Source organism: Danio rerio, chromosome 14, assembly GCF_052040795.2.
Source record: "Danio rerio strain M-AB ecotype USA chromosome 14, GRCz13ab, whole genome shotgun sequence".
Lineage (NCBI taxonomy): Eukaryota > Metazoa > Chordata > Actinopteri > Cypriniformes > Danionidae > Danio > Danio rerio.
Genome location: NC_141034.1, coordinates 17,750,086 through 17,775,434, shown reverse-complemented (window position 1 = coordinate 17,775,434; position 25,349 = coordinate 17,750,086). Strand labels below are relative to the sequence as shown.

Below are 25,349 nucleotides of genomic sequence, written 5' to 3'. Positions count from 1 at the left end.
TGTACACCTTTTTGCCAAGTTTGTCGACGCCATTATAACAACACAGATCACTCTGTCTATTCATGCCAGAGTCCAGCAGAAAAAGCGATTGACAGGTGGTAACTTCTTTATTTATTTATGATTTAGTTATGGTTAAAGAAAGACATGCAGGTCAGGTAGTTGAAACGGTAGGCTACAAATAATTAATTCATTATGAATTAATAAAAATGTTATAAATAATTAATTCACCGCAGTGCAAGACGACGATGCAATCGTCCATCGCGATGTTTCACATTAAACATCATACAATGCTACTATATATACAAAGTAAGTGAGCCATGTAGTCTGTCCGAATTTAAAGTTTTTTTAAATAGTAGAAAAGAAACACACTAGATAAGATTCTTTAGATCACATCCAATGTACCCTTTACATTGGATGAAGTCACACAAGATAATTAATTGGAGTGTAGCAATGCAACTAATGCAGGTAGATCGTGTGCTAATGATAAATGTCAGATGTTGTACGTCCCAATTCCTTTTTACTATTATTATTTCTTTAACCAGGTAAAAAAAGTATTGATATCAAGATCTCATGTACAAGGGTGACTTGGCCAAGAGGTCTTCAAAACACGTCTTCAAAATAAAAATAATAAAATAATATAGATTAGTCTTTCAAGCAATATGAATTAAGTATATTTAAAACATTGAACAATGGATTCTTGTTTTCTGGTGTTTAGGATAGAACAAAAAGGCTTCAATCAGTATGAGATCAGATATTTTTAGTGATGTGGGCGTCATTTCAGTTCAAACTCGAGTTACTGTCAGGTGATAAGTATCATAAGCTTAAAGCCTAGTGGCTTTTCATCATTTGAAGAAGGAAGATAGAACAAGAAGAGCATTATAGAGCCATCCATTTTTTTTGTGATTGTCTTTTTTTATTATTAAAAATGGTAGTATAACAAAGCATGGATGAAAGTACAGATATTCAAAGACAAATAAAAACAGTAAATATACACATTTAAAAGAAATACAACATACAGTAAACCAACAGCAGCAAGTAATACAGTAGTGCATCTTTCATTTAGAAAGATGTCTTAAAGCTTGGGCTATTTTACTTCAATAAGTCACGAGATGTATTTTAGCTTCATTAATCGTTGTCAAACAATATTATGTTAAAAGAACAGCCAGAATCTTTTAAGATCCATGTCAGGAGTAAACCATTGCTTTTTTAGCACCAGTGAAGCCAGACATGAACAGTCTTTTCTCAACTTTTGTAAAGTTATAAAGAGAATCATCATTTAACGACATCAAGATCAAGATAGGGATCAAGATCAAGGTGCAATTTTGTGATATTTTTAAGTACTTAACTACATGTTTCCAGAATTTAGATATTGTTATTGTTTAGTTATTGTTACACTGACTGCAATTCGGATTTGGTAAAAGTTTCATAAGATATAATTTGTATGGGGTACAAAACATTTTGTGTGCAGCTTTAAAATGGATAAGATTGTGCGAGGGCTATAGAGCCATCCATGTTTAGAGTCTTCCACGTCGCTCAAATATTCAAATATATTCATACTACATTAAACATACTTTTCTCAGTGGTCGTGAAGTAAGTTTACATTTAAATTTTGTACCTACTGTACCAAAATCCCTTTAAGGCAAGTCGACTCAGCGGCCATCTTTGAAACACCTCTCATGCAGTATGCTCGGGCATTCTGTCTGAATGGGGAAACATCAAATACTCCAAAACTGTTTGCCAAGCTTAAGATTACATTACATATTTGGGATCAAAAATAAAATTAAACTACAACTGTCTCATAAGTTTTTAAACTTTTGAATCAAACAAATCCAGCATTTTTTCAGGGTGCCCGAGCTAATGTGCATGTGCACTCGAAAGGAACGAGATCACGACACTAACCTTATTTATGGGTGTTCTACAAATTAGCATCCTCTTGATAGAGAATCTTCTCCAGAAATCAAAGTGACTATTTGTTTATAAGTTTGAGGGCGTTTGAGTAGATACTGTCATACGATGTGCGTTTGACAGGACAGACTGTTCGTCAGATTCTTTTCATACAGATTACAAAACCAGAAAACTTTAGTTTCAAGTGCACATGGTTCATTAAAAGTACTGATGTCAAGCTTGATGTGGATATATTTCTTATGTCTGTGAAGCAAGTATTTGCTGAGACTCCAGTGTGTTTGTTGACCACAAAAACTGTCATAAAAACACATGTCTGGTCTGAGCTTCTACCACGGAGAATCGGCAGTCTATAGAGATCAATGACTGTTACACTTTTCCCCATTCAAAGCTATACAAGTGACACATCTTGTGTATTTTATAGTCTTTGTACAAAAGTATAATGAGATTTCGAACACAGCTTAAAACCTTTTAGACTTTCTTTTTCTTACATTTTTATTATCATTTACTAGTATTAACTAGGTTGTTGATTAACATGCTTAATAAATCTATATAATTGTTATGAAAATACCTGAAATGACTTGAAAAAACTTGTATTTTAGTAGATTAGTAGAAAATTGTTTACTGTTTAATAATTTATATTAATTAATTAAATTTTGCAACAAGTCTAACTCTAGTGTTTTTGTTATTAATTTATGTTTAAATGTATTTAAATCAATAGTATTTGTTATTTGTATTGTTTTTTTAACTCTTAAAACATTTTTTCACATCACATTGAGTTGAATGCTATTTGTGCAAAGAGATGAAGACTCAATTTGGTGCAAAACATAAACAGTAAAATAAAAAAAAATTCGTTGAACGATTTATTAAAAATTCATATTAATCACTGTCATTTCATCACCCCTAATATGTACAGGGTGTCTGTGGGGTCTTAAAAATCTTGAAATGTCTTAAATTTTATAAACAAAATTTTAGGCCTTAAAATGTGAAGCTAACAGTTGATTCAACATACATTCAACAATACATCTTAAACTATTCCTTATTAATATTATAACAGTCTGTTGTGCATACTTTTAGCTTTTAAAGAGTTTGTTTTTTAAGTTATGTTGAAAACTGTGTACATCTAAGGTCTGCTTGTTTTGAGACATTATTTCAAATATGTGGCTAAGAAATAACTAATTTGATTTATTTATTTTTTCTGCTAGGCCAATTATTATTATTTTTTAAAATCCTTAGCGTTTAGCCTTTTATAAGTCTGAAATTTAATACTAAAAAATCTTAAATTTGACTTGCAAAAACCCTGTATGTAGCACCTGTACTGATAAAATTGGTTTCCCTATGATTACAGTTCAAAGAACTGCTAAACCTACTCATTACTCAAGAAACTACCTCAAAGAACTTCAGAAGAAATAAATTTTGTGTGTGTATATTAATTTGTTGCAATTAAAGCATTCTTTAAATTAATTGTTACATCTTGTACAACTGAAAAAGGGTTTTCATTGGATTTACTATTTTCTTGAAGGTGACTGGTTGCAAACAACTTATATGGGCTGGATTTAAACAAACAAATGTTACTTAGCAAAGTAACTTTGTTTAAATTTACAGTGCTCAGCATAATTGAGTACACACCATTTTGAATATGAATATATTTATACATTTCACAGTAAATTTAGTCAATGTATTTTGGTGCCTTTAAACAACAACAGATTTATTAAACAGATATATTTATTAAAATTATATTTTAGTCACCAAGCATTTTTAGAAATTGAAAGATAATACAATTAAATTCAAGCAAAATAATGTAAAAAAAATTATGTAAAATGTAAAAATAATTATTATAACCTACACAATTTCAACATTTTATTTTTACATTTTTGCTTCTCCTTGCTTTTTTTATTTTTTTTATTTGTATTTAATATTTTCCCTTAACTTATACATTTGGGTGTACTAGTTTTTGGACCATTATTGTAAGTTATTTTGTAAGAGAAGCTCCAGATTTGGCTTCAGTACTGACTAATCTATGTGTATGCACAAATATAATATTGTATAGCTTCCTATTAAAAATATGAAATTGAAAAATAGACTTGTGAGGGGTGTACGTATATTTGTTGAGTACTGTAACTCATAAAAATGGTTACCTTAATAGTTACCTCAAATATTTGTAAAACAATTGTAAATTCAATGAATGACTTTTCTGCTTTGTGCTGTATGCATTTTATTATATTATTTAACATTTTTTTTAAAATATTGTTTTCCAGTGACAGCTCCCAGCTCTCCGCTCAGTCCTCCAGTGTCCCCGTCTTTTTCCTCATCAGATGCTCCTCTAAGCAACAAAAGCAGTGAGTGCACCGTGTGCTTCGATCAGGAGGTGGACACGGTCATCTATACCTGTGGACACATGTGTTTGTGTAATGACTGTGGACAGAGGCTGAAGAGGCAGATCAATGCGTGCTGTCCGATCTGTCGGAGACCAATCAAGGACGTCATAAAAACCTACAGACCGTGAAGAGACTACAACAGCTTCTATCAAAAGATTCAATGCAGAACTTTGTAGCTGTGGTATTTCGGCTGAACTGTATGTAGCTTTTTTTCGGTAGCATTAAGTTCTTGTCGTATTTCTCTCTCCTCATATTTTAATCGCAGATCATCTGAAGCCAAATGTAATTGATGATTAATGGGTTAGTTTAATCAAAAGAGAAAATTCTGTTATTAATTACTTGCCTAAGGTTGTTTCAATCGCCTGAGAACTTGGTTATCTTCTGAACACATTAAAATACCTTAGATGAAATCTGAGAGCTCTTTCATCCTATATAGGTCCAGAAAATGAACCAAAAACAATGGCAAAACATTCCATGTGACTTTAGTAGTGTAACTGTAATCATATGAAGCTCCAAAAACACTTTGCGTGAAAAAAAAAAAAATTGTTCACCAGTGTTTTCTCTTCCACGCCAGGTCAGGGGCATACTTACATTGCCCAGGGCTTAATTTGTGCTGGAACACGCCGTATCCAGAACCTCTAAAATCTGGTCCGGCATCTGATTTTACCAATCCCTCTCCTCAACCGCCCTCCTCCCCGTCCCGCTGTTCAATTTCATTTATATCTGCGACAACCTCCCCGCTCTTCACTTTCTTTCTTCGTCGGTGACGGAAGTGACGTTTCACCATCCAACACCCCTGCAACATTTGTGCTGCCCATTACATTATATACCACAAAAGATGGCAAATTCTTCAGCAGGATAGCGCTCCTTCCCATACTTCAGCCTCCACATCAAAGTTCCTGAAAGCAAAGAGGGTCAAGGTGCTCCAATATTGGCCAGCCCACTCACCAGACATGAACATTATTGAGCATGTCTGAGGTAAGATGGAGGAGGTATTGAAGATGAGCCCGAAGGATCTAGATGAACTCTGGGAGTCTTGCAAAAACACTTTCTTTACCATTCCAGATGATGTTATTAATAAAGTTATTTTAGTCAAGAGATGCAGAGATGTATGGATGCAGTCCTTCAAGCTTATACGAGTTATACGTGAAGTTTATTCATAAACAAATTTCGAGAGGATCACATGCTTATGATTGTTCACTGCTGTTCCAACTTTAGCACATGACTAATTATGCTATCAGTTGATCCTTAATTCACTATAAATAACCAGACTTTTCTCATCTCAATATCTTTCTCTTGAAGACCCCCCACACCCCTCCACACAACCCTACTTTCCCTCTTTTCAAACGGACAACATGGTGGCCAGTGGTTAGCGCTGTTGCCTCATAGGCAATCAAAATGCCCCTGATTTTGCTCATTCTTCCTGTGCTCGTGTGGGTTTTTCCCAGGTCCTCCGGTTTCCTCCCACAGTTCAAAAACAAGCACCCTAAATAATTAATTCAAATTTTTTTTAGCCCAGCTCTGAGTACACCTTGTCAGCATCCATATCTGACACTTAGTTACAATAAGCAGGAGGGGGAGTCATCGAGATCTACCTGAGCTCAAACTCCCCTCTCGCCCTGCAAAGGGACGAAGCCCAGGTCTCGAGGATCTTTTAAGCTCAGGGCTCTCTCCCGGGACAGCATGCCAAACAAGCTTTATTATCAATCATCTAAGTGTAAACACTTGAAACAATATTAAATTATTTTTCCTCTGCACTATGACTTTATATTCTATACTGCACAATATTTTTGTTAAGTGACAAGACATTGTTCCAAGCAAAGTCAGACCTTACTGTCCTAATTAAATAATAAAAAAAAAATCAAGGCATGATCATATTTTATTTTGGTAAAATAAGCTAAATCTAGAGGCCTTTGCCTTTCATATAAGGCACTTCTAATAACAAATGATCAACTAGAAAACACAAAATAGTTTTCCACTGTAGTAAACATCTGAAATATACGACATTGCCAAAGTTATTTTTTTCTTTTCTGGAATTTGAACTTCTCTGGACCATTGCTGTTTATGGAAGGGTGAGAGAGATCCAGGATTTCATCTAAAATATCTTAATTTGTGTTCCAAAGATGAACAAAGATCTCATGGGTTTGGGAATAACATGAGTGTGAGTAATTAAAGGCAGAACTTTTTATTTTTGGTGAACTAATGCCTTAATATATTATGAGGTTAATCTCAATTTAGTGCCTTTAACTTTGTTGTTGTTCCTAAAGCAGGACCTATTGAATTCGACAATCATATCTAAGATGTATGGAATAATCCTGAGGGACCTCGAGGTAAAATTGAGAGAATGATTTATTTTGTGAATAATACACAGGGCTACAAATGTGATTTTATAGGATATTCTAAAGAGATGAAATTATTGTTTGATATTCTGATTGCTGTGTTAAAGTGAAGAAGGGTTTGCTTTGTAATATTTGAAGGGTTTAGAGATTTGTTGCACTTATAACTATAGAGGTAAACTCGACACTAAAACGCGTCTGTTGCTTTGACTGAAGTGATTTCAGACGTGCACCAGGAGGACTGCGTTTTAAGTAAGAGCAAAAGTGATTTGTTTGTATAATGGAGTGATGTGGTATTGTATTGTAATTAATGTCAGATTTTTCCCTCTGTCATTTTATCCTTAACTTTGACTTTTCATCCAGCAAACTGTATAAAATGAATCCATAAACTACAGGTTTATTCTTTAAAGTAGTCATTGTTGTTGTTTTTTTTTTTGTTTGTTTTGTTTGCTTTTAAAACAGAAAGGAAACAAAAGCTAGAAAAACAAAAATACTGTTGCAATTCCTTTTTTAATTCAAATGCTGCAGTGGGCTATATGCACAGCTAGTGTTTTTCAGCCAAGATGAACTTCCGCTGAGAGCTTTATGACTTTCAGTTTCATAAAATTCCTTTTACAGCATTGATGTTGTAATGTAATTAGAACACATTAAGTTAAAAAAAAACGTAAGCATCCATTTGGTTGTTACAGCGCAAAAAGAGATGAAAGACAGTTTAAACGCAGGCACCGCCATTAGCTACAGGCTAGCGCAGAAATTCCATTGAAAATACTGGGGTAAAATTAATTTTCATCTTTTAAAGACATGATGGGGAAAAATATAATTTTATGCAGTGCTTCTTGTTTGGTCTGATACCCACTTTATATCGTATTAAGGACAGGCAGTAATGATCTCTGTTTTTTTAAAGAAAACAGATCTTGAATGCTGTGATTTTTGTATGGGATGACAATTCACCGGAAGCTCTGGGGCTTGCTGGTTGAAATTAAAACTCTATGTGCATATAGCCCAATAGATACATAGTTGCTGCTGAACAATCAAATCAGTATCACCACTGATTTTTCATGCTTTATACTTCAAGTAATGCTGACGTAAAAAGCAGTGCTGGAAATATAAAACTACATAATGTAATGAACTGTTTAATATACAGTTAATTAGTCATTAAAAGTCCTCTACCAACAGTAAATCATGGCAAAATGTCAGTGAACACATAGAATATAGTTTATAAAATATATACAGACAAAATTATTAGCCCTCCTGTGAAGTTTTCATATGCTGGATATATTTTCAAATATTCATGTTTAACAGTGCAGTGGACTTATTTTTTGCTTTTTTTTTTTTTGCATTATTTTAGTTTGGCTGGAATGAAAATACATTAGGGGTGGTGTGGTGGCACAGTGATTATCTTTGTTGCTTCATAGCTAGAAAGTCACTGGTTCGAGTCTTGGCTGGGTCAGTTGGGATTTCTGTGTAAAGTTTGCATGTTCTCCCCGTGTTTGTGTGGGTTTCCTCTGGGTTCTCCGGTTACCCTCAAAGTCCAAAGACATAGGTAAATTGGGTAAGCTACATTTTCCATAGTGTATATGTGTGAATGAGATTATATAGGTGTTTCACAGTGATGGGTTGCAGCTGAAAGGGCATCCGCTGCGTAAAACATGGCGTGGCAACCCCTGATTAATAAAGGGATTAAGTCAAAAAGAAATGAATGAATGAATAAAAATACATATTTTTCATTTAAAAATGTTAAAACTGCTAGATCAACATTATTACCCCTTTAAGGATTTCTTTTTCTTTCCCACTTTATATTAAGTGTCTTTAACTACTATGTACTTACATTAAAAAAATAAATACAATGTACTTAATGTGTTTATGATGTATTTGAGAACACTTGTGGTGCTTTTGAGTTGGGATAGAGGTTGGGTTATGAACAGGTTTGGTGGTATGCATAGGTTTAAGGGTGGGTTAAGATGTAAGGGATGGTCAACAGTGTATTTACAAATGTAATTACAAAAGTTAATTACAGATGTAATTACATACATGTATTTAATCAAGCATAAGTACACAGTAAATACATGTATTTACACAATAAGTGCATTGTAACAAACTATTAATTCCTGTGTAAGTACTTATTAGTTAAGGCCACTTAATATAAAGTGGGACCTCTTTTCCCCCTCAATTGGCTACAAAACAAACCACTCTTGTCCAATGACTTGCCTAGTAACCTAACTTAAACTTGTTAGGTCTTTAAAGGGCACTTTAAGCTGAATACTGGTATCTTGCAAAACAACTATTATTATGTACCTTCAAAATAGCAAAGACTTAAAATTAGTATAAAATATTATGTTTGAAAAAAAGTGAACACAGAAATGTATCCAGAAACGTATCCAGGGACTCAAACCAGCAACCTTTTTGGTGTGAGGCGACATTCATTCATTTTCTTTTCAGCTTAGTCTCTTTATTAATCAGGGGTCGCCATAGCGGAATGAACCGCCAACTTAAACAGCAGGGAGAACATGCAAACGTCACAAAGAAATGCCAACAGACCCACCTGTGGCTTAAACCAGCGACTTCCTTGCTGTGAGGTAATTATGCCACTGTGCTGCCCCTCTGTTAAACAACACTTGGGAAGTATAATTTAAAAAGTAAAAAAAATTCACACTATACAAATGTAGAGTTTTTCAGCAAAATATATTTTTTTCAGCAAATTTAATTTAAACATAAAAAATAGAGTGTTGAGTTTCATATTATTGTCATAATTTCCAGACATATGATTGTTGATTTTAAAGGTTTTAAGGCATAAATATTGATATTAAAGACAAATAATAGATCTCAGAATTTCTTTAACACTGGAAAATCCCTATGAAGGACTCTTCAGTTCCAGCCCTCCAGTGTCCTGCTAAACAATAATGCTACATTCAAGATGAGGCTGGATGTGGGAATATCCCCACTGAAATGTTTCATTCTGCAGTTCAAAATTACATGATGTGGTTTTTACATGCACCTAAATGAATGTGATTGTGAATCTGTTTATGTGTACACTAATTATTGCAACACAATTCTAAAATCAACTTATGTGCATGGCTGTCTGAATACCATAACAGATGTGAATATACACTCACCAGTCACTTTATTAGATGCACCTTACTAGTACCAGGTTGGACCCTCTTTTGCCCTCAGAAATGCTTCATGGCATTGATTCAACATTACTGGAAATATTCCTCAGAGATTTTGGTCCATATCAACATGATAGCATCATGCAGTTGCAGCAGATTTGACGGCTGCGCATCAATATTTGTCAGTCTCTCATTCCAAACCATCCCATCCAATAGGTGCTCCATTAGATTGAGATCTGGTGACTGGGAAGGCCATTTGAGTACAGTGAACTCATCGTCATGTTCAAGAAACCAGTCCAGAAACCAGAGATCATTCGCTTTATGACATGGCTCGTTATCCTGCTGGAAGTAGCCATCAGAGGATGAGTACACTTTGGTCATAAAGAAATGGTTATGGTCAGCAACAATACTCAGAGAGGCTGTGACATTGACATGATGCTCAAGTGGTACTAATGGCCCAAAGTGTGTCAAGAAAATATCCCCCAAACCATTACACCACCACCAGCCTGACCCGTTGATACAAGGCAGAATATACTCATGCTTTCATGTTGTAGATGCCAAATTCTGACCCCCTCTGAATGTTGCAGCAGGAGTCGAGACTCATCAGACCCGGCAACGTTTTTCCAATCTTCTATTGTCCAATTTTGGTGAGCCTGTGTGAATTGTTGCCTCAGTTTCCTGTTCTTATCTGACAAGAATGGCACTTGTTGTGGTCATCTGCTGCTGTAGCCCATCCACCTCAAGGTTCATTGCCTTGTGCTTTCAGAGATGCTCTTCTGCATACCTCGGGTTGTAATGAGTTGTTATTCGAGATTCTTTCAGCTTGTATCAATCTGGCCATTCTCCTCTGACCTATTCAAACCACTTTACAAATTATCATAACTTGCCTGGTCGACATAATAATCAATTTATTTCTTGAAAGTTGCACTTTAAGCTGAATACTAGTATCAATAGTATCAAATAAGTATATGATGTATATTATGTGCAATATACAGTTGATGTCAAAATTATTAGCCCCCTCTGTTAATTTTTCCCCTATAGATTATTTTCAACACATTTCTAAACATAATAGTTTTAATAACTCATTTCTAATAACTGATTTATTTTATCTTTGCCATGATGACAGTAAATAATATTTGACTAGATGTTTTTCAAGACAGCTTAAAGTGACATTTAAAAGGTTAATTAGGTTAACTAGGCAGGTTAGGGTAATTAGGCAAGTTATTGTACAAAAGTGGTTTGTTCTGTAGAATATCAAAAAAAATAGCTTAAAGGTGCTAATAATTTTTGACCTTAAAATGACTTAAAAAATGAAACTGCTTTTATTCTAGACAAAATAAATCAAATAAGACTTTGAGAAAAAATATTATTGGAAATGCTGCAAAAATGTCCTTGCTCTGTTAAACATAATTTAGTAAATATTTAAAAGAGAGAAAATATTCAATTGGAGGCTAATAATTCTGACTTCATTTGTACATACATAAATATTTGATAAATGTATTATACACTCTCCCCATGGCAAAACAAAAAAAAAAAAAACAAGTTATTAGAAATGAGTTGTGAAAACTATTATGTTTATAAACGTTTTGAAAACAGGTTAGCCTTATCATAAATTGTGTGGCGTAGAAACCCGATCAAAAACAGTCTACTGTACCTCAAAAAATTCAAACTTACCTGTGTAAAAACTCAACATTTGTGCAACAGGTCTCAAAACTTCACATCATAGGCATGATGATGCCCATAACAGATTCATGAGCCACAAATACTCATTGACCTATTTTGATTATTTTGAAATAAGAACAAAATAGAGAGCTGGATTCCAACTCAAATCTAACACTGCTGAAGAAGCTATTCAGGAGATGCAAGATAAATTTAATTAGGCAATATCTTCAACACTAGGATCAAGCTTGCTGATGGACAGAAAGTGTGTTGGGACTCAGTGGTCAACAAAAGGGTTTTTAAAATTTGACTTAATGGATATTACAGATACAGCCTATAGATAAAACATTTTACAGGATTAAAATTATAACACAAAACAAGTCTAATACTGCAGTTAAGGTACTGTTTACTTCAACTCAAAAGGAAATTCTGTCATCATTTGCTCACAATTTACTTGTTTCAAAGGTTTATTAATGTTTTATTTTTCTGTTGAACACAAAAGAAGACATTTTGAAGAGAGCTGGAAATCTGTAACCATTCTCTTCCCGTGTTTATTTTGTAAACAAGTAAATCATCAGAATAGCATTGCTTTTCTAAATGGCACACACACCACAAGCAAAACAACATAAATATAAATTTGAAAATTAATTCATGATTTTTTTAATCTGTATATTTATTTTTACATGTACTGCTGTTCAGTTAGTTTTGGAATTAAATTGGAAATAAATGCTTATTCCTCCCATTTCTATCCTGTAGTGACCCTGTATTTTAGACAACTGACATATGTTGTTGTTTTTCAAGCAGAGCACCACATATAGATCTGCTAGATGCTCCTGAACGGTCAGATGATGAACAAAACAGAAGGCTTTTATCTGATCTACGTAAACAAAACTCCTCTGAAGATCTGAGAGGCTCAGTGCCGAGTAAACAGATTCATCTGTCACAGCAGCGCCACACTCTCTCTGCTCTGAATTTCAGCTCTTCTTTTCTCTTCTCCAATGCTGAAATGTATGTAGAGTTTTCTGCTGAATTTTAAGAAACACTCCTGAACAAAAAAGCTGACTAACAGATTTGCTCATTAAAATAATCAAAATCATTTAAAATAATTATAATAATAATTCAATTGTTCAGGGCATAGAATAGCTAAAACTTTTGCAGTTGTATAAAATGTTTACGCATGTGAAGTCCTCACAAAGATAGCTACCTTTGTGTGTGTGCGTGTGTGAAAAATGAAATAATATTAAAGAATATTTTTTTCGACACAATTGTATAATCGTTGTCGCCCTCTGCTGGTAACAGATGCACTAAAATACTTATTCAGCCTTTTCCTAAATTTATACTGAGGTTAAAAATTATTTATAACTTAATCCCCAGCATGGACAGTAATAAAAATAACAATTATTTTTGTAACTATACACCTACTTTGTCAGATTGCGTTATTTATTAATTATATTAATAACAACAAAAACAAACCAGTCAACAGATTAATGTTGACATTATTATTATCATTATTAGTTTTATTATTAGTAGTAGTATAGTAGTAGCAGTAGTAGTAGTATTAATATTTAGAGGTTTCAATACAAATGTATTTCAGGATCCTTTAGACAAGGTCCTCATCCGACTAGTGGCATTGTATTGAATGCATTGTAGAGCTAACTTTATTTTTTATGAAAAAAAAAATTGTAAATTGGGATTTATGTATTCTCTGAAAGCTGAATAAATAAGCATTCAATATATTATGTGTCCCAGATACCATTTGAACGTTCAGGAGTCATCACTGAGGGCAATGTAGCCTATAGACCTATTCTGTCTGTAAGCCTATGTAAATTCTTGATATGAAATGAATCATTAAAAATGTAACCAAATGTGCATGAACAATTGATCATTTTTACATTTGTAATTATGCACACACCCACTGTACATATACATTTGTAATTATGTTTATCTATCTGCACACTTCTGATTATTATTAGCAACCTGTACATATATTAATTTATAGTAAATCTCTGTTCATAGCTAATACAACCTGTATATAATGTTCATAGTACATTCATCTGGAAATATCACCATAGTTTTTCTATAACTGCACTTTAAAACTTATATCTGTATCGTGCACTTGCTGCTATTGCACTGCTGGTTGGACCAAAACTGCATTTCAATGCCTTGTACTTGTACATGTGTAATGACAATAAAGTTGAATCTAATCTAATCTGATTTTTAAACAGTAACATATAAGAATTTCATTATTGCTTTTTTAATGTTGGTTAAATAATGAAATAAAAGTTTTGCACCAGATGTTCTTGTTTAACAGAATTCTACTAAATAAAACATAGGGGGAAAAAGTGTGACTTAAAAATATTGATTTAAAGTATGTATGCATTATTATTTTTTGCACTGATAACAAAACTGTTCATTATCACAAACATGCAAAGCATTCAGACTTAATATCAGCGGGTTTTTAAACTCTTTATAGTAACCTGTAAATAAATCTCAAACATGCAAGGAAACAAACGTATACATAAACAAACGCATGAATAAATAAATAAATAAATAAATAAATAAATAAATAAATAAATAACATTTGTTTTAGAGTCAATTATTGCAGTACCGCCAGATGACCTCCAGGGTCCGTTAGATCCCATAAAATGAGGACCTTGGGGTTTTATAGCCAAACCTAAAGCCTGAATGTAAGATGTAGCTATTTGACTTTTAAAAAATGCGAGACACGCTATTTTACAGTGATGTCACACTGCAGCAACCAACGGATGGCAGATTAGTCTAAAGGACACATCAAGATCTCTGACAAAGTGTTTAATAAGCTGTATGACAATCCAAACAATTCAGAGAGAGATAGAGACAGTGTACAGATTTGACATTTACCTCAGAGATCTCTGTAAAATCTATAAATTGTTATAGCGAAGTCTTGGTATTTAAAGTAACATGGAGTCTCCTGTAAAGAACAGCTCAACAGGTGAGATTAAAATGAGTCCAGCAACCAAAATGTTTTAAGAAACTCATGTTTTAAGATCTGTGCTTTCAGTGAGTTTAAACCATTCATGAAATGATAACTTTAGTATTTTTTTTAACAAAGATTAGACTAATTCAGTTTTTTGTTTACTTCACAGGGATAGTTCTCAAAAATCTAAATGCTGTCATAATTAACTTGTCCTCCACTTCTACCAAAGCTGATTGACTTCCTTTTTTTTTAAACACACATAAGAGAAATTTTGAAGAATGTTGTAAAGCATGATATTTGTTTTGTTCCCACTGTGGGATATTTGAACAAACACATACATATTTGAACATATTTGTTTTGTTCCTACGGTGGATATCAAAGGCTACATTTTCATTGTTGGGTGAATGATCATTTATTTAGTTTGGGTTATTCAGTTTCTGCCATTGAATACTGTTTCCCAGAACACTACAGCACTGCTTTTTTGATCTGTTTTCTTTGTTCTGTTGAATTTATCTGTGCTTGTAGTTTGTGCTTGTTTTTTTTTTTTTTGTATTATATTTATGCAGATGTAAGAACTGTTTTTTATTAAATTATTAAAGAGCCCCTATTTTGTGTTTTTGAAAATGACTTTCAATGCAGTGTGTAACAGCACTAAGTGAATTAAAACATTCATCCTCCTTGTTTAAAAATATTATTTTTTTAAATAAATGATTAGACTCAGAGTCGTATAAATAATTCATTGTTCTTCGGATCTTTTGCCTGCTTGTAACGACGTCGACACGAAACAATACCAAATATGAAGTGCCGGGAATTTGTCAGAGCTTGACAGGAACTTTACAGTACACAGTTCATGGATCACTTTTTTCCTCTATTTCACAAGTGTAAGTAGGTGCAAATAAAAGGATTGCCTGCTTGTTTTCTCTAGCTTGCAAAATGTGTATTTAATTGAGTTTGTTACTTGTAATTGTTCATTGTGGCTTGTACTGTATCTGGTTCTCTTGTTATATTCTCACATCGCATCTAAACCACCTGTGCATGCCGTTTTATGTACCGATTTAAATATGTATTGAGCTCACAATCCTCTGCCATTTGTCATTGCTATGGCCACCGTCAGCTGTTCCTACACAGGTACAATGTTCAAGTTTCAAAATAGTACAGCTTTTGCCACCGTGTGTACTGAATGTGTGTCATTGTTTTTACTTATGAGCCATAGAGCAATATGCTGGTGTTTAACTGCATTGCTAAAATGCACTCCTGCATTGGCCTCACACATACACTCTGCACTCTGACTACTTCAACAATGTTAATAAGCCATAGTGAGCTTTTCGCTCTGTCTTGTGCTGAACTTAGTGGAGCAACAGACTTGGTCATTGGACCAATAAGCGCAGATTAGCATCACATTGAGGAGTTTGGCAACAAATTAATCAAATCATATAGAGAGTCGCTGGGATAATAAGGTAAAAATAAATGCATAATGTAAGACAATGAAAGTGTTTTTTTGACCTTGCATGCATATCAGCCTATTGTTGGAGACCTTGAAAACCAAAATATGACCTTTTAATGCATAATAGGGCCTTTTTAACAATCATTAACATATTAAATTGACTCTTTTAGGTATTTTTAAATCTTTCTGTTTTCTTTCATTTTAGAAGAACCTAAAAGTCTCCACAAGCAAGAAAAACAATCATTCCTTCAGAGAACACAGAAGGTTATGAAGAACGTCTTCCTCTGCTGCTGCTGCTGTCAGGACACATTGGAGTGTTTTGTGCCTTCACCCTCTAAGCCTCATTACTTTTATTTAAAATCTTCAGTAACACATTGGGAAGAAACTACACCTCACTTGGACACCACATGCATCTTGGAGCATGCAGTAGAGAGCCTTTGTGTGCAGGATTTGTGGGAACGTTCAAATGGCATCCTAGGGTGTTCAAACCATCTGTTGCCAGGTGAAGTTCCTGTTGAACCAACAGATGCACAAGATCTACACAAGACTAGCCCTAATATCACTACAGTGGATGTCACGTCAATTGCTGAGGAGACAGTAGAGAAGAAGAGCTCAACAAGTGAGTTTGAAATACAATGAAACCTTTTATGCGAGCTATCACACCAGTATGATCAGTTTTGGCTGGTCTTTGAAAGGTCCCATGAAACTAAAATAATTATTTTTTAGATGTTAGTATCAGTATTGCTAGTTTTTAAGATATAGCTAATGTGCGCCAAAACTGACAAACTTCACGCTTAGAAGATATAAAACTGATATAAACATGTAAAGCTTGTAGTTTGTCACTTTCGCCTAAATGGATCAACAGTTGTATTCACATCAACTACACTTTCTCATCATCATCATCAATCATCACCATCAATCAATCATAACCATCAAATGCTCTCTAGTGTCTGACATGCCCCGTTCCCTTCAGGACACTTTTCATTAGCTTTTCATTTGATGCACTTGAGCTCAACCACTCTCACTGGCGGAGCGGTGATAAAACAAAATGCTGTTGGCTGTTTAAAAGGAGAGGAGCTACACTATGTCCCACTCTTTCTTTGTGCTTCAGTTCGATTTCATCACACAACGAATAAATAAATGCATATTTCAGTGCACTTCATGGGACCTTTAATGTACGATCACAATGGTGTAATTAAAATGTTTACAACAACTGTGATCAACTTCAAAATTCAAATCTGTTTTTTTCATGATAATTTATGCTGAGCCAGAAAAAGACATGTGCTGAATTTGTCATAAATCCCAATATATGTGTTTTCAAACAATCATATTTCAATTTAGGTTTCAGACATTCAAATACACATAAATAAATAAAATAAACGCTGATGTCTATGGACACTGCAATAATAATTTTTTCAAAAAATATTTTAATGTTTTTGTTGTAGTCACATAAGAACTAGAATGTTATTCTATGCACAGTTGAACAGCTGCTTACATTCTTGTACATTGCATTCCAAATTATCCAGCAAATGATATGTTTCATTGATTTCCAAATTAGTGAAAAATAATAACAATAATAATAATAATAATAATAATAATAATAATAATAATAACAGTGCATTTTATTTAAAGGCTCCTTTCATGACACTCAAGGTCAAGGAATGCAAAATGACATTCAATATAACCACTCGAGTCAGTGGTCATAAAACATTAGTGTATCATTATCCTTTTATTAAACAGTAAGTGGTAACAGTATTTATTTGAAAAAAAAATTATAATTTTGAAGAAAAAAAGCTCAAAATGTTTCAAATTATCATGTGCATTCGTATTTTAAAACATTTTATAGGTCGTAAATAACTGGAAATGGTAATTTGTTGAATTAGCAGCATTAGGAGGAGGTATTTACTGAAATCAAAAGCTATTTCAATCAAAAAGTTTCTTGTTAACATTGGTTCACTTGTTTGATATAATTTCCACAGTTATTTTGTTCATTACATTCAACTTGTAAGTTTTTCATAGTTTCTGCTTGAATTTCTTTGCAGGATGTCAGAAAATCCTTTCAGAGTTTTGTTTTGATGTTAACTGCCTCCAATTCTCATGGATCTTTTGGTTGGGGATGCTACAAAGATTCTCAATAGGGTTAAGGTCAGGGGATGCTGGTGGTGGCCACACCATGAGTTTCTTTTCTTTTATACCCATAGCAGCCAAATCAACAGAAGTATTCCTTGCAGTATAAGATGGTGAACTGTCATGCTTAAAGATGATTTTGCTATGGAAGGCACAGTCAGTCAGAAACTTTATATACTTTGTAGAGGTAATTTTTACACCTTCAGGGACCTAAAAGTGGCCAGTTCTATACCAATGATTCTGTCTCAAAACATGGCTCCATCACATCCTAGCTAACTATGCAACCTTGTTGGAACATCCACCGACCATCCACTACTTCATCCATCTGGAACATCCAGAATTGCACGGCACTCATCAGTAAACATCAGTGGCTTGCTTAATAATGTGGAACACCTACCTGTGGCCTAATTAAGTAGTTTTGAATTTATAGGGCTCACCTGGCAACCTAATTATTACAGGTGTCTGAGATTTATTTTAATGTGCAAAAAATGTAAAGTTTATGACAATCCAATTTGTAAAATAATTTGGTACGTAGTGTCATTCGGGAAAAGTTTATTAACATGTTGTAAATCCAGACGCTCTAATCTCTCCTCTGCAGCACAGATTAACATTAGCAACACAAATCACTTATCATAGATTAAACAATATGATAATTTCTAAGCTGTTTAAATGAATAAATCGATGTTCTTACACACATGAGAATAGTAATATCAGATATTTCAAATTAAAAATAGTTAGGACTTAGGGGCCATTCATATATCGCGTCTTTTGTGCGTGTGTGTGGCTGACTGATTCAGAACTGTCTGATCAGCTTCATACTTTGTATTTAATCTACATATATCGGTAGACTAATTACTTAAAAAACACAGAGCACCTAAACACGGCAGTGCTTTTCCTTTTTACATAAATCAAACTAATCAGAGCTGCAGCAGTGTAATGTAATGTTATGTAATGTGTATTTATATAGCGAATTTATTGTGTATGGCCATATACCCAAAACACTTCACAATCATAAAGGGGGGTCCCTCCACACCACCACCAGTGTGCAGCATCCACTTGGATGATGCGACGGCAGCCACAGGACAACGGCGCCAGTGCACTCACCCCACACCAGCTATTGGTGGATTGGAGAGACAGTGATACAGTCAATTCGGTGGAAGGGGATGATTGGGAGGCCATGATCGTAAGGGCCGATAGAGGGAGCTTGGCCAGGACACCGGGGTTACACCCCTGCTCTTTCACGAGAAGTACCATGGGATTTTTAATGAACACAGAGAGTCAGGACCTCGGTTTAACGTCTCATCCAAAAGATGGCGCCCACTGACAGTGTAGTGTCCCCTTCACTTTTACTAGGGCATTAGGACTCATGCAAACCACAGGTTGAGCGCCCCCTGCTGGCCTCACTAACACCACTTCCAACAGCATCCTGGTGTTCCCTAGTGGTCTCCCATCCAGGTACTGACCAGGCTCAGCCCTGCTTAGCTTCAGTGAGTAACCGGTCTTAGGCTGCAGGGTGATATGGCCGTGGCAAAGACTTTGATTTGTTAGTTTGTCATACTCTGAGAAAACGATTTCCAAACGATTTTAGATGCAATATATGAATGGCCCCTGACAATGAAACTGAAACACTTCTGAAGCATTTCTGAATTTGACCACTTGGCTTGGGGGCCAATCTTCATTGATTGCACATTCCACCAGTAAGTGCAAGAGAGTGCATGAGAGTGAAGATTTATTTAGCAAAATGTTAAACAACAAATTGTTGGTGGGCATCTCGCTGGCGCATCTCTGACCAAGACAGCAAGTCTTTGTGATGTCTCAAAAACCATGGTATCTAGGGTAATGTCAGCATACCATCAAGAAGGACAAACTTCATCCAACAGGAAGCTTTCTGAAAGAGATGTACAGGTGCTAACCTGGATTGTATCTAAAAAACCTAAAACCACAGCTGTCTGCTCATCAGAAGCTCCACAGGGTCAATATACGTAGGGATGGCTGCTTGAAACTGACGTTTCGACACAGTGTCGAGATCCCGAAGCGCAAGTGTTTCGAAACACTGTACTGAAGCATGATCCGAAGCACCCAAGTCACGTGACTAAAGTGTTTCGAAACACCTGGTCACGTGACTAAAGCGGTTCAAAGCATTGATCACCTTAGAAGCGTTTCGAGCATTGATTTCGAGACCTGGCGAATCTCCATTTCGCTGCCAAGGTCGAGAAAATTGTGTTTCATATGGCCTTGTGGACTGTGCGTGTGCACGATGTTACTATGCATCAAATGACTTTTTGGGTTTGAATCCCAACTTGTGTTTTTATCATGTTTCTGTTTTGTGTAGCCTAAATAGGTTACAGCTGCAGTTACGCCATCAATTTAGCATCATTTTTGTAACACTGTAAAACAATAATTAATATTTTTACAGTACTGTGATAGTTTGGCTTAGGGTTTGGGTAGACGTTAATAAAATACAATAAATGGGAAATTTTATGAAAAATATAAATAATTCTTGATAACTTTAGGCCACAGTTTCTGATCTAGCAACAACCCTGTTTTAAGACCAAAACAAGACATATTTATTCACAAATTGTTTATTCGGATATCAGACCAATGTTGAAACAAAACGATACAAGAGCAAAGCATTACCAACTGGTATTAAAGCATTTAAAAATAGCTGTATAAGCCTAGATTCAAACTCACTTTCCCCGGACGCTAGTCAGACACCTTAACCGCTCCGCTACAGGAATTGAGGATCAAATTTACATAGTGGGCTTTAATACCTCAATTTGCTGAACTGTTCTGTGCTGCAGCTGCTTCAGTGCAATACATAAAAAATGACCACTAGATGTCACTGTAGAGTGGGGTTTCGAAACGTTTCGAAGCTTCGACACATTTGCTTCGACTGTTTCAGTGTTTCATGAAGCCTCGCTTTGCCCACCACTAAATATACATAGCCGGACTGCTGTAGCCTATAAACCTTTGGTCGCTTGTGCTAATGCCAAACATTGGTTTCAGTGGTGTCAGCAATGAAAATTCTGAGCTGCAGACAATGTGAAACATGTATTGTTCTCTGATGAATCCACCTTCACTGTCTTTCTTACATCCAGGAGAGTTGGACACCTTGGGGTGTTTTGGAGGAGCGAGCCAGGAAACAGTTTCCTCCACCAGCATCATGTAGTGACTTGCATGGCCACTATACTGCTGGAAGAACAAAGCAAGGTCCCTCTGGCCATTGTGTAATGTAGTGTAGTGTTCTATCTGTCATTCTTAAGAATTGATGCTATATTGGTCGCAAAAGGAGGTCCTACATCATACAAATTAATTATTGTGCTGTAAAACCAGGCAGTTTTATTCTCCCACCCCTCTATAAGTTTTACATATTTATACATGTCGTACTGTGTATGATTGAATTTTTTTGCATTTAATATGATGTCAATGATGTTTCTAATTTGCTTTCTGTTTTTCATCAATATGTAGAAAAACATTTAGGTTGGAAGGAGATCCGCTCATTTTTCCAGAGAGCACGAAAGGCTGTGGTTTTTCACCTACTCTGCAGCACCGTGGACATAGAAGAGCCTTTTGTACCTCGAACAGAGTCTACAGTATCTCTGTGTAATGACTCTGCACAAACCTTAATCTTTGAGGACACAAGAGAAGGGATATCCAATGGGTTATGCAATTTAAAAAGCATCCCAGAGATGACACTGCCAGGTGAAGTGCTATGTGAGCCAACGTAGGCTACAAGAATGAAGGCCTCTTTTGTGGAGATCCGGTCAGCAGGTGAGACTAATTAAAGTTACATTTGAAACAGAAACATTTCTGCAGATAGCTGGACTTGATATTATCTTTTAAACCATAATATCTTAGTTGACAAACTGTATATAATTTGTAAGCCCAGTAATGTGTAGTTTTCATATTTGGTGATAATGATAGATATTATGTAGCTAATGTAATTTATTCACAATAGTTCTTATAAGAAGTTTAGTTTTATAACAAACCTTTACTTTCCTGCAACAAAGTAAATGTATTATCAAAGGAAATTGCTCGTTTATATGATTGTTAGAATGAGCAATTGTTTTGATAATTGAATAAATTGAATGACTGAAAAATGAATGATTGTTAATTGAATAAAATTCCACCTAGCAACCTCTTTTAAATACAATCTTTATTACATATATGTTTTGAAAAACATGGAATTTGAAAAATATTGTTCAGATTAGAAATCTAAATCTGGACAATTTTTGTTAAAAGCTCGCGATCGGCAGCCATTGGTTTCACTTTGACTTAATACTACAAAGTCTATAGAGGAAATGTTGACAGAGATCAGAGAAGCTGACAGCAGAGCACAGATGCACACAGAGATAGACATGCTGATCCACACACATGGAAAAGCACTTAAAATTGAACATTCCTTCATTTAATTTTCCTGCAATTACTTAATACTTTCAAGATTAAATACTGTACAGTTTTCATTACAGCACAAGTCAAGTTGAGCTTTATTGTCACTACATGTGAAGACATAATGTGGAATGAAATGTCATGTCTTGCAGGACTATGGTGCTACATAAACATAATCATAAATATAAACACAACACTGGACATAAGAGCAAATAAAGCAGTAAACAATATTGTGCACGATTTGGTGCCAAAGAGATATTTTTGGTTGAAAAGTATAATGCAATATGATTTTTGGTACATTTACAAGTAAACATGTCTTACCTTATTGTGTTCTTGTAGATGGAGTTTAAGAAAAGTGTCTGGTGCATAGAGAGAGAGACTTGACATTAGACAATCTTTCCATCACTATATATCTCTGGGAAAAATTTGCATTTCTGAGTGTGCTACACACAGATGAGTGTGCTTGACAAACCACCTGTGGGGGTTCAATTAAATATTTAGTGTGTGTGTGTGTCTGTGTGTGTGTGTGTGTGTTTGTGTGTGTGTGACTTGAACAGGCAGTGTTTATAGAAGTTAATATAAATGGTCTGTTAATGTCATTTAATATGAGGTCAGAAATGTTTCTAATAATTGTGTAATTTGATTATCTTTGTTGTAGAAAAACCTACAGAGAGGACGACGAAGGACATGGGCTTTGGTTCTTATCTTAAAATTTCCTCTGGTGCCTTAACAAACATATTCTGAGCCATCACAGGTGCCTTAGATTGTTCTTTCTTAGAAATTTTTAAAACTAACTTCACTGTGAAACCTTTTAAATAATAACTGTAAACTGAATGCAACAATGGTAATGAGTATAACAGGAAGTACTGAACCCAAATATCTTTAGTTTTGTATTCTTTGTTGTGCAATTATTTTTGTTGTTTTATCAAAAAGATGACTAGAAAAGTAATATGATCAACAGTGATTCAGTCTGAACCTTACTGTAAACATCTAAATCTTTTGCGTGATTTATTGCTATTTTCAGACTAGTGCAACCCTAATTTTATAGTCTACTTGCATATGACACCCCCCTCCCCCTAGAAAAAATAGACTTTACATGCTACACGGTGGTCATTTTTTTAATCGGTCAACAAGTTCAACATATCAAACGTTCCAAACTGTCTTGGAAACACATAATGGAGCTTCTTTTTTAATAAACTCTCCTTTAAATCCCACAAAAAAATTCTTCAGTGAATTAAGATTCTGAAGTGTAGATTTTAATTGAAACAATGACATCTTTTGCAGAGTATCAATGTATATTGCAGATTCAGATGTGTGCTAAATACGTTTTTTTCATAAATGAGGTTATTACTCACCTGACACACACAGAAGAATGATGTCAAGAATTATCTGAGAGTCACCACCAATTGGACAAAGTTATGATATGTTCAGGATATTTGTAGTAATTGTCTCAACTCTGACTATGGGAGTGGACCACTGATTTAGCACAGCACACTAAAAACACGAAAAAGACTGTTACATACCTAAAATGATATCCCCAAAACAATTCAATGAAACTGTAAGAAATAGGGATGTAACGGTATCAGAATTTCACGGTACGGTAATACCTCGGTATGAATGTCACGGTACGGTATTTATTGAATCATTTACAGGAAAAAACAAAACTTATGAAAATACTCCAAAAAAGTGCCAAAAGTGTCAATGACATACAAATTAGCCATCTATCTGTAAGCTTTGAAACAGGAACTTCAATTTTAATAACAAAAAATTATTAAACCATGTAAAAAAATAAAGTTTCAATTTAGTATTGTTGAAAACTCATCACATTCAACATTTAATCACACTCAGCCCATCTACCCAGATGAGAGCTCTGCTAGTCGGACTTCTCATCAAGCATCTCCCGCTGGATCTAATCTCACTATATTTATTAAACGGGATATTTCATTTATCTTGTTGTCTTTATCTAACGACATATTCCCTGACTTTGGGCATTGGAATCTATTACTTGTTCTCAGGTAACGTGTTTTGGCTGAGCGCAAAGATAAGTTAATGATTAATGAAACCACGTACATTCTGTATATTGACTGATCGCTTGCCTTTATTTCCTATAATGTATAAACTTATTGTATGTTATACTTTTAAAATGGCCATTATCGATTCTTAAAACTGATATTCAGCTAAAGAGAGGCTGTGTTTCGTATTTTCACTGAAATTGAAAGGAGGCAGTTGTTATCGGCTTTGTTTTGTTATAAATATCCACACAGTGAAGATGACGCTCATATATGCAGCACGACGCCTCAACATGTCTGCTGTCTAAGTTGCTAATATTAAAATGAAAATAGGCAGTTCCTTAAATCATGTTTACATTTTATTGTTGAGAAAGTGAAACAACGAAGCCAGGGTGATGTGAATGAAGTTATAAAGTACACTGTTCCCTTGGAAGATTTACCCGTGTCCTCGGTATAATCTGCTTTTCCATATCAAACTGAGAAGAAGAGACTGCAGCCTTGATCAAACTTGCGAAGTCTGAACTTACACGGAGAAGATGCAGGACTGAACTGTGTGTGTTAGGCTACTTAATATTGAGGAAAAGCCCCAATCAGAGAGGCAAACGTCTGCAGCCCCGCCTCCGTTTTCAGATGTCTCCGTTTTCCATCATCCACACTGAGACGGAGCAGCAGCGTATTAGAATGAAAACGGCTTCTCCAGCGTTTTCGAAACGCTCCGTTTTTGGCGCTCGAGAACTCCGGCGTAGTGTGGACGGTTGGCGTAACCGAAGCAAAACTTATGCGTTTTCAAACTAAAACGCATTAGTGTAAACGGGGCCTTAGAGTTTTCCAGCTCTTTTCATCCCCGCTTCTAGCAGCACACTCCATTTCTGCATTACTGGATCTGTAGCGACAACAGACCGCAAGGGATGATGGTCAAGCATGGGCTGATGGCAATTGTAGTTTTCGCTACCTCCCGTTCGCTTCATTCGCCTGAGCAAATTTTCTCAGAAGACCTATAGTTTTACCGAGTCATGCGACTTCGGTAATATCGAAAAAAATT

At 35.0% G+C, this 25,349-nt stretch overlaps 3 protein-coding genes across 14 annotated transcripts in view; 2 read left to right on the top strand and 1 right to left on the bottom strand.

The window, feature by feature from the left end:
• The window catches only part of neurl1b (neuralized E3 ubiquitin protein ligase 1B), a 79,852-nt gene extending 72,842 nt beyond the window's left edge, over nucleotides 1-7,010 (top strand). The window contains exon 5 of one of the 2 annotated variants that reach the window (XM_087280504.1): nucleotides 4,161-7,010. In XM_087280504.1, the coding sequence (XP_087136630.1) occupies nucleotides 4,161-4,408 (248 nt within the window). In that variant the 3' untranslated portion in view covers nucleotides 4,409-7,010. 2 annotated transcript variants of the gene reach the window in all.
• immt (inner membrane protein, mitochondrial (mitofilin)) overlaps nucleotides 1-25,349 on the bottom strand; it is a 905,839-nt gene that overhangs the window by 472,164 nt on the left and 408,326 nt on the right. The gene's annotated exons all lie outside the window — the stretch shown is intronic.
• LOC137487516 (uncharacterized) overlaps nucleotides 14,030-25,349 on the top strand; it is a 28,086-nt gene continuing 16,766 nt past the window's right edge. The window contains exons 1-5 of one of the 11 annotated variants that reach the window (XR_015507278.1): nucleotides 14,099-14,353; nucleotides 15,988-16,401; nucleotides 21,008-21,119; nucleotides 21,378-21,680; nucleotides 22,957-23,243. Coding sequence is in view for 2 of the 11 variants with exons in the window: in XM_087281369.1 (XP_087137495.1) it covers nucleotides 14,323-14,353; nucleotides 15,988-16,401; nucleotides 21,378-21,637 (705 nt within the window). In the remaining 9 variants the exon portion in view is untranslated. Of the gene's footprint in view, nucleotides 14,354-15,987; nucleotides 16,402-21,007; nucleotides 21,156-21,377; nucleotides 21,681-22,956; nucleotides 24,055-25,349 lie in introns of those variants that run through there. The other 10 variants (XR_015507275.1, XR_015507277.1, XR_015507276.1 and 7 more) reach the window with 10 other exon arrangements.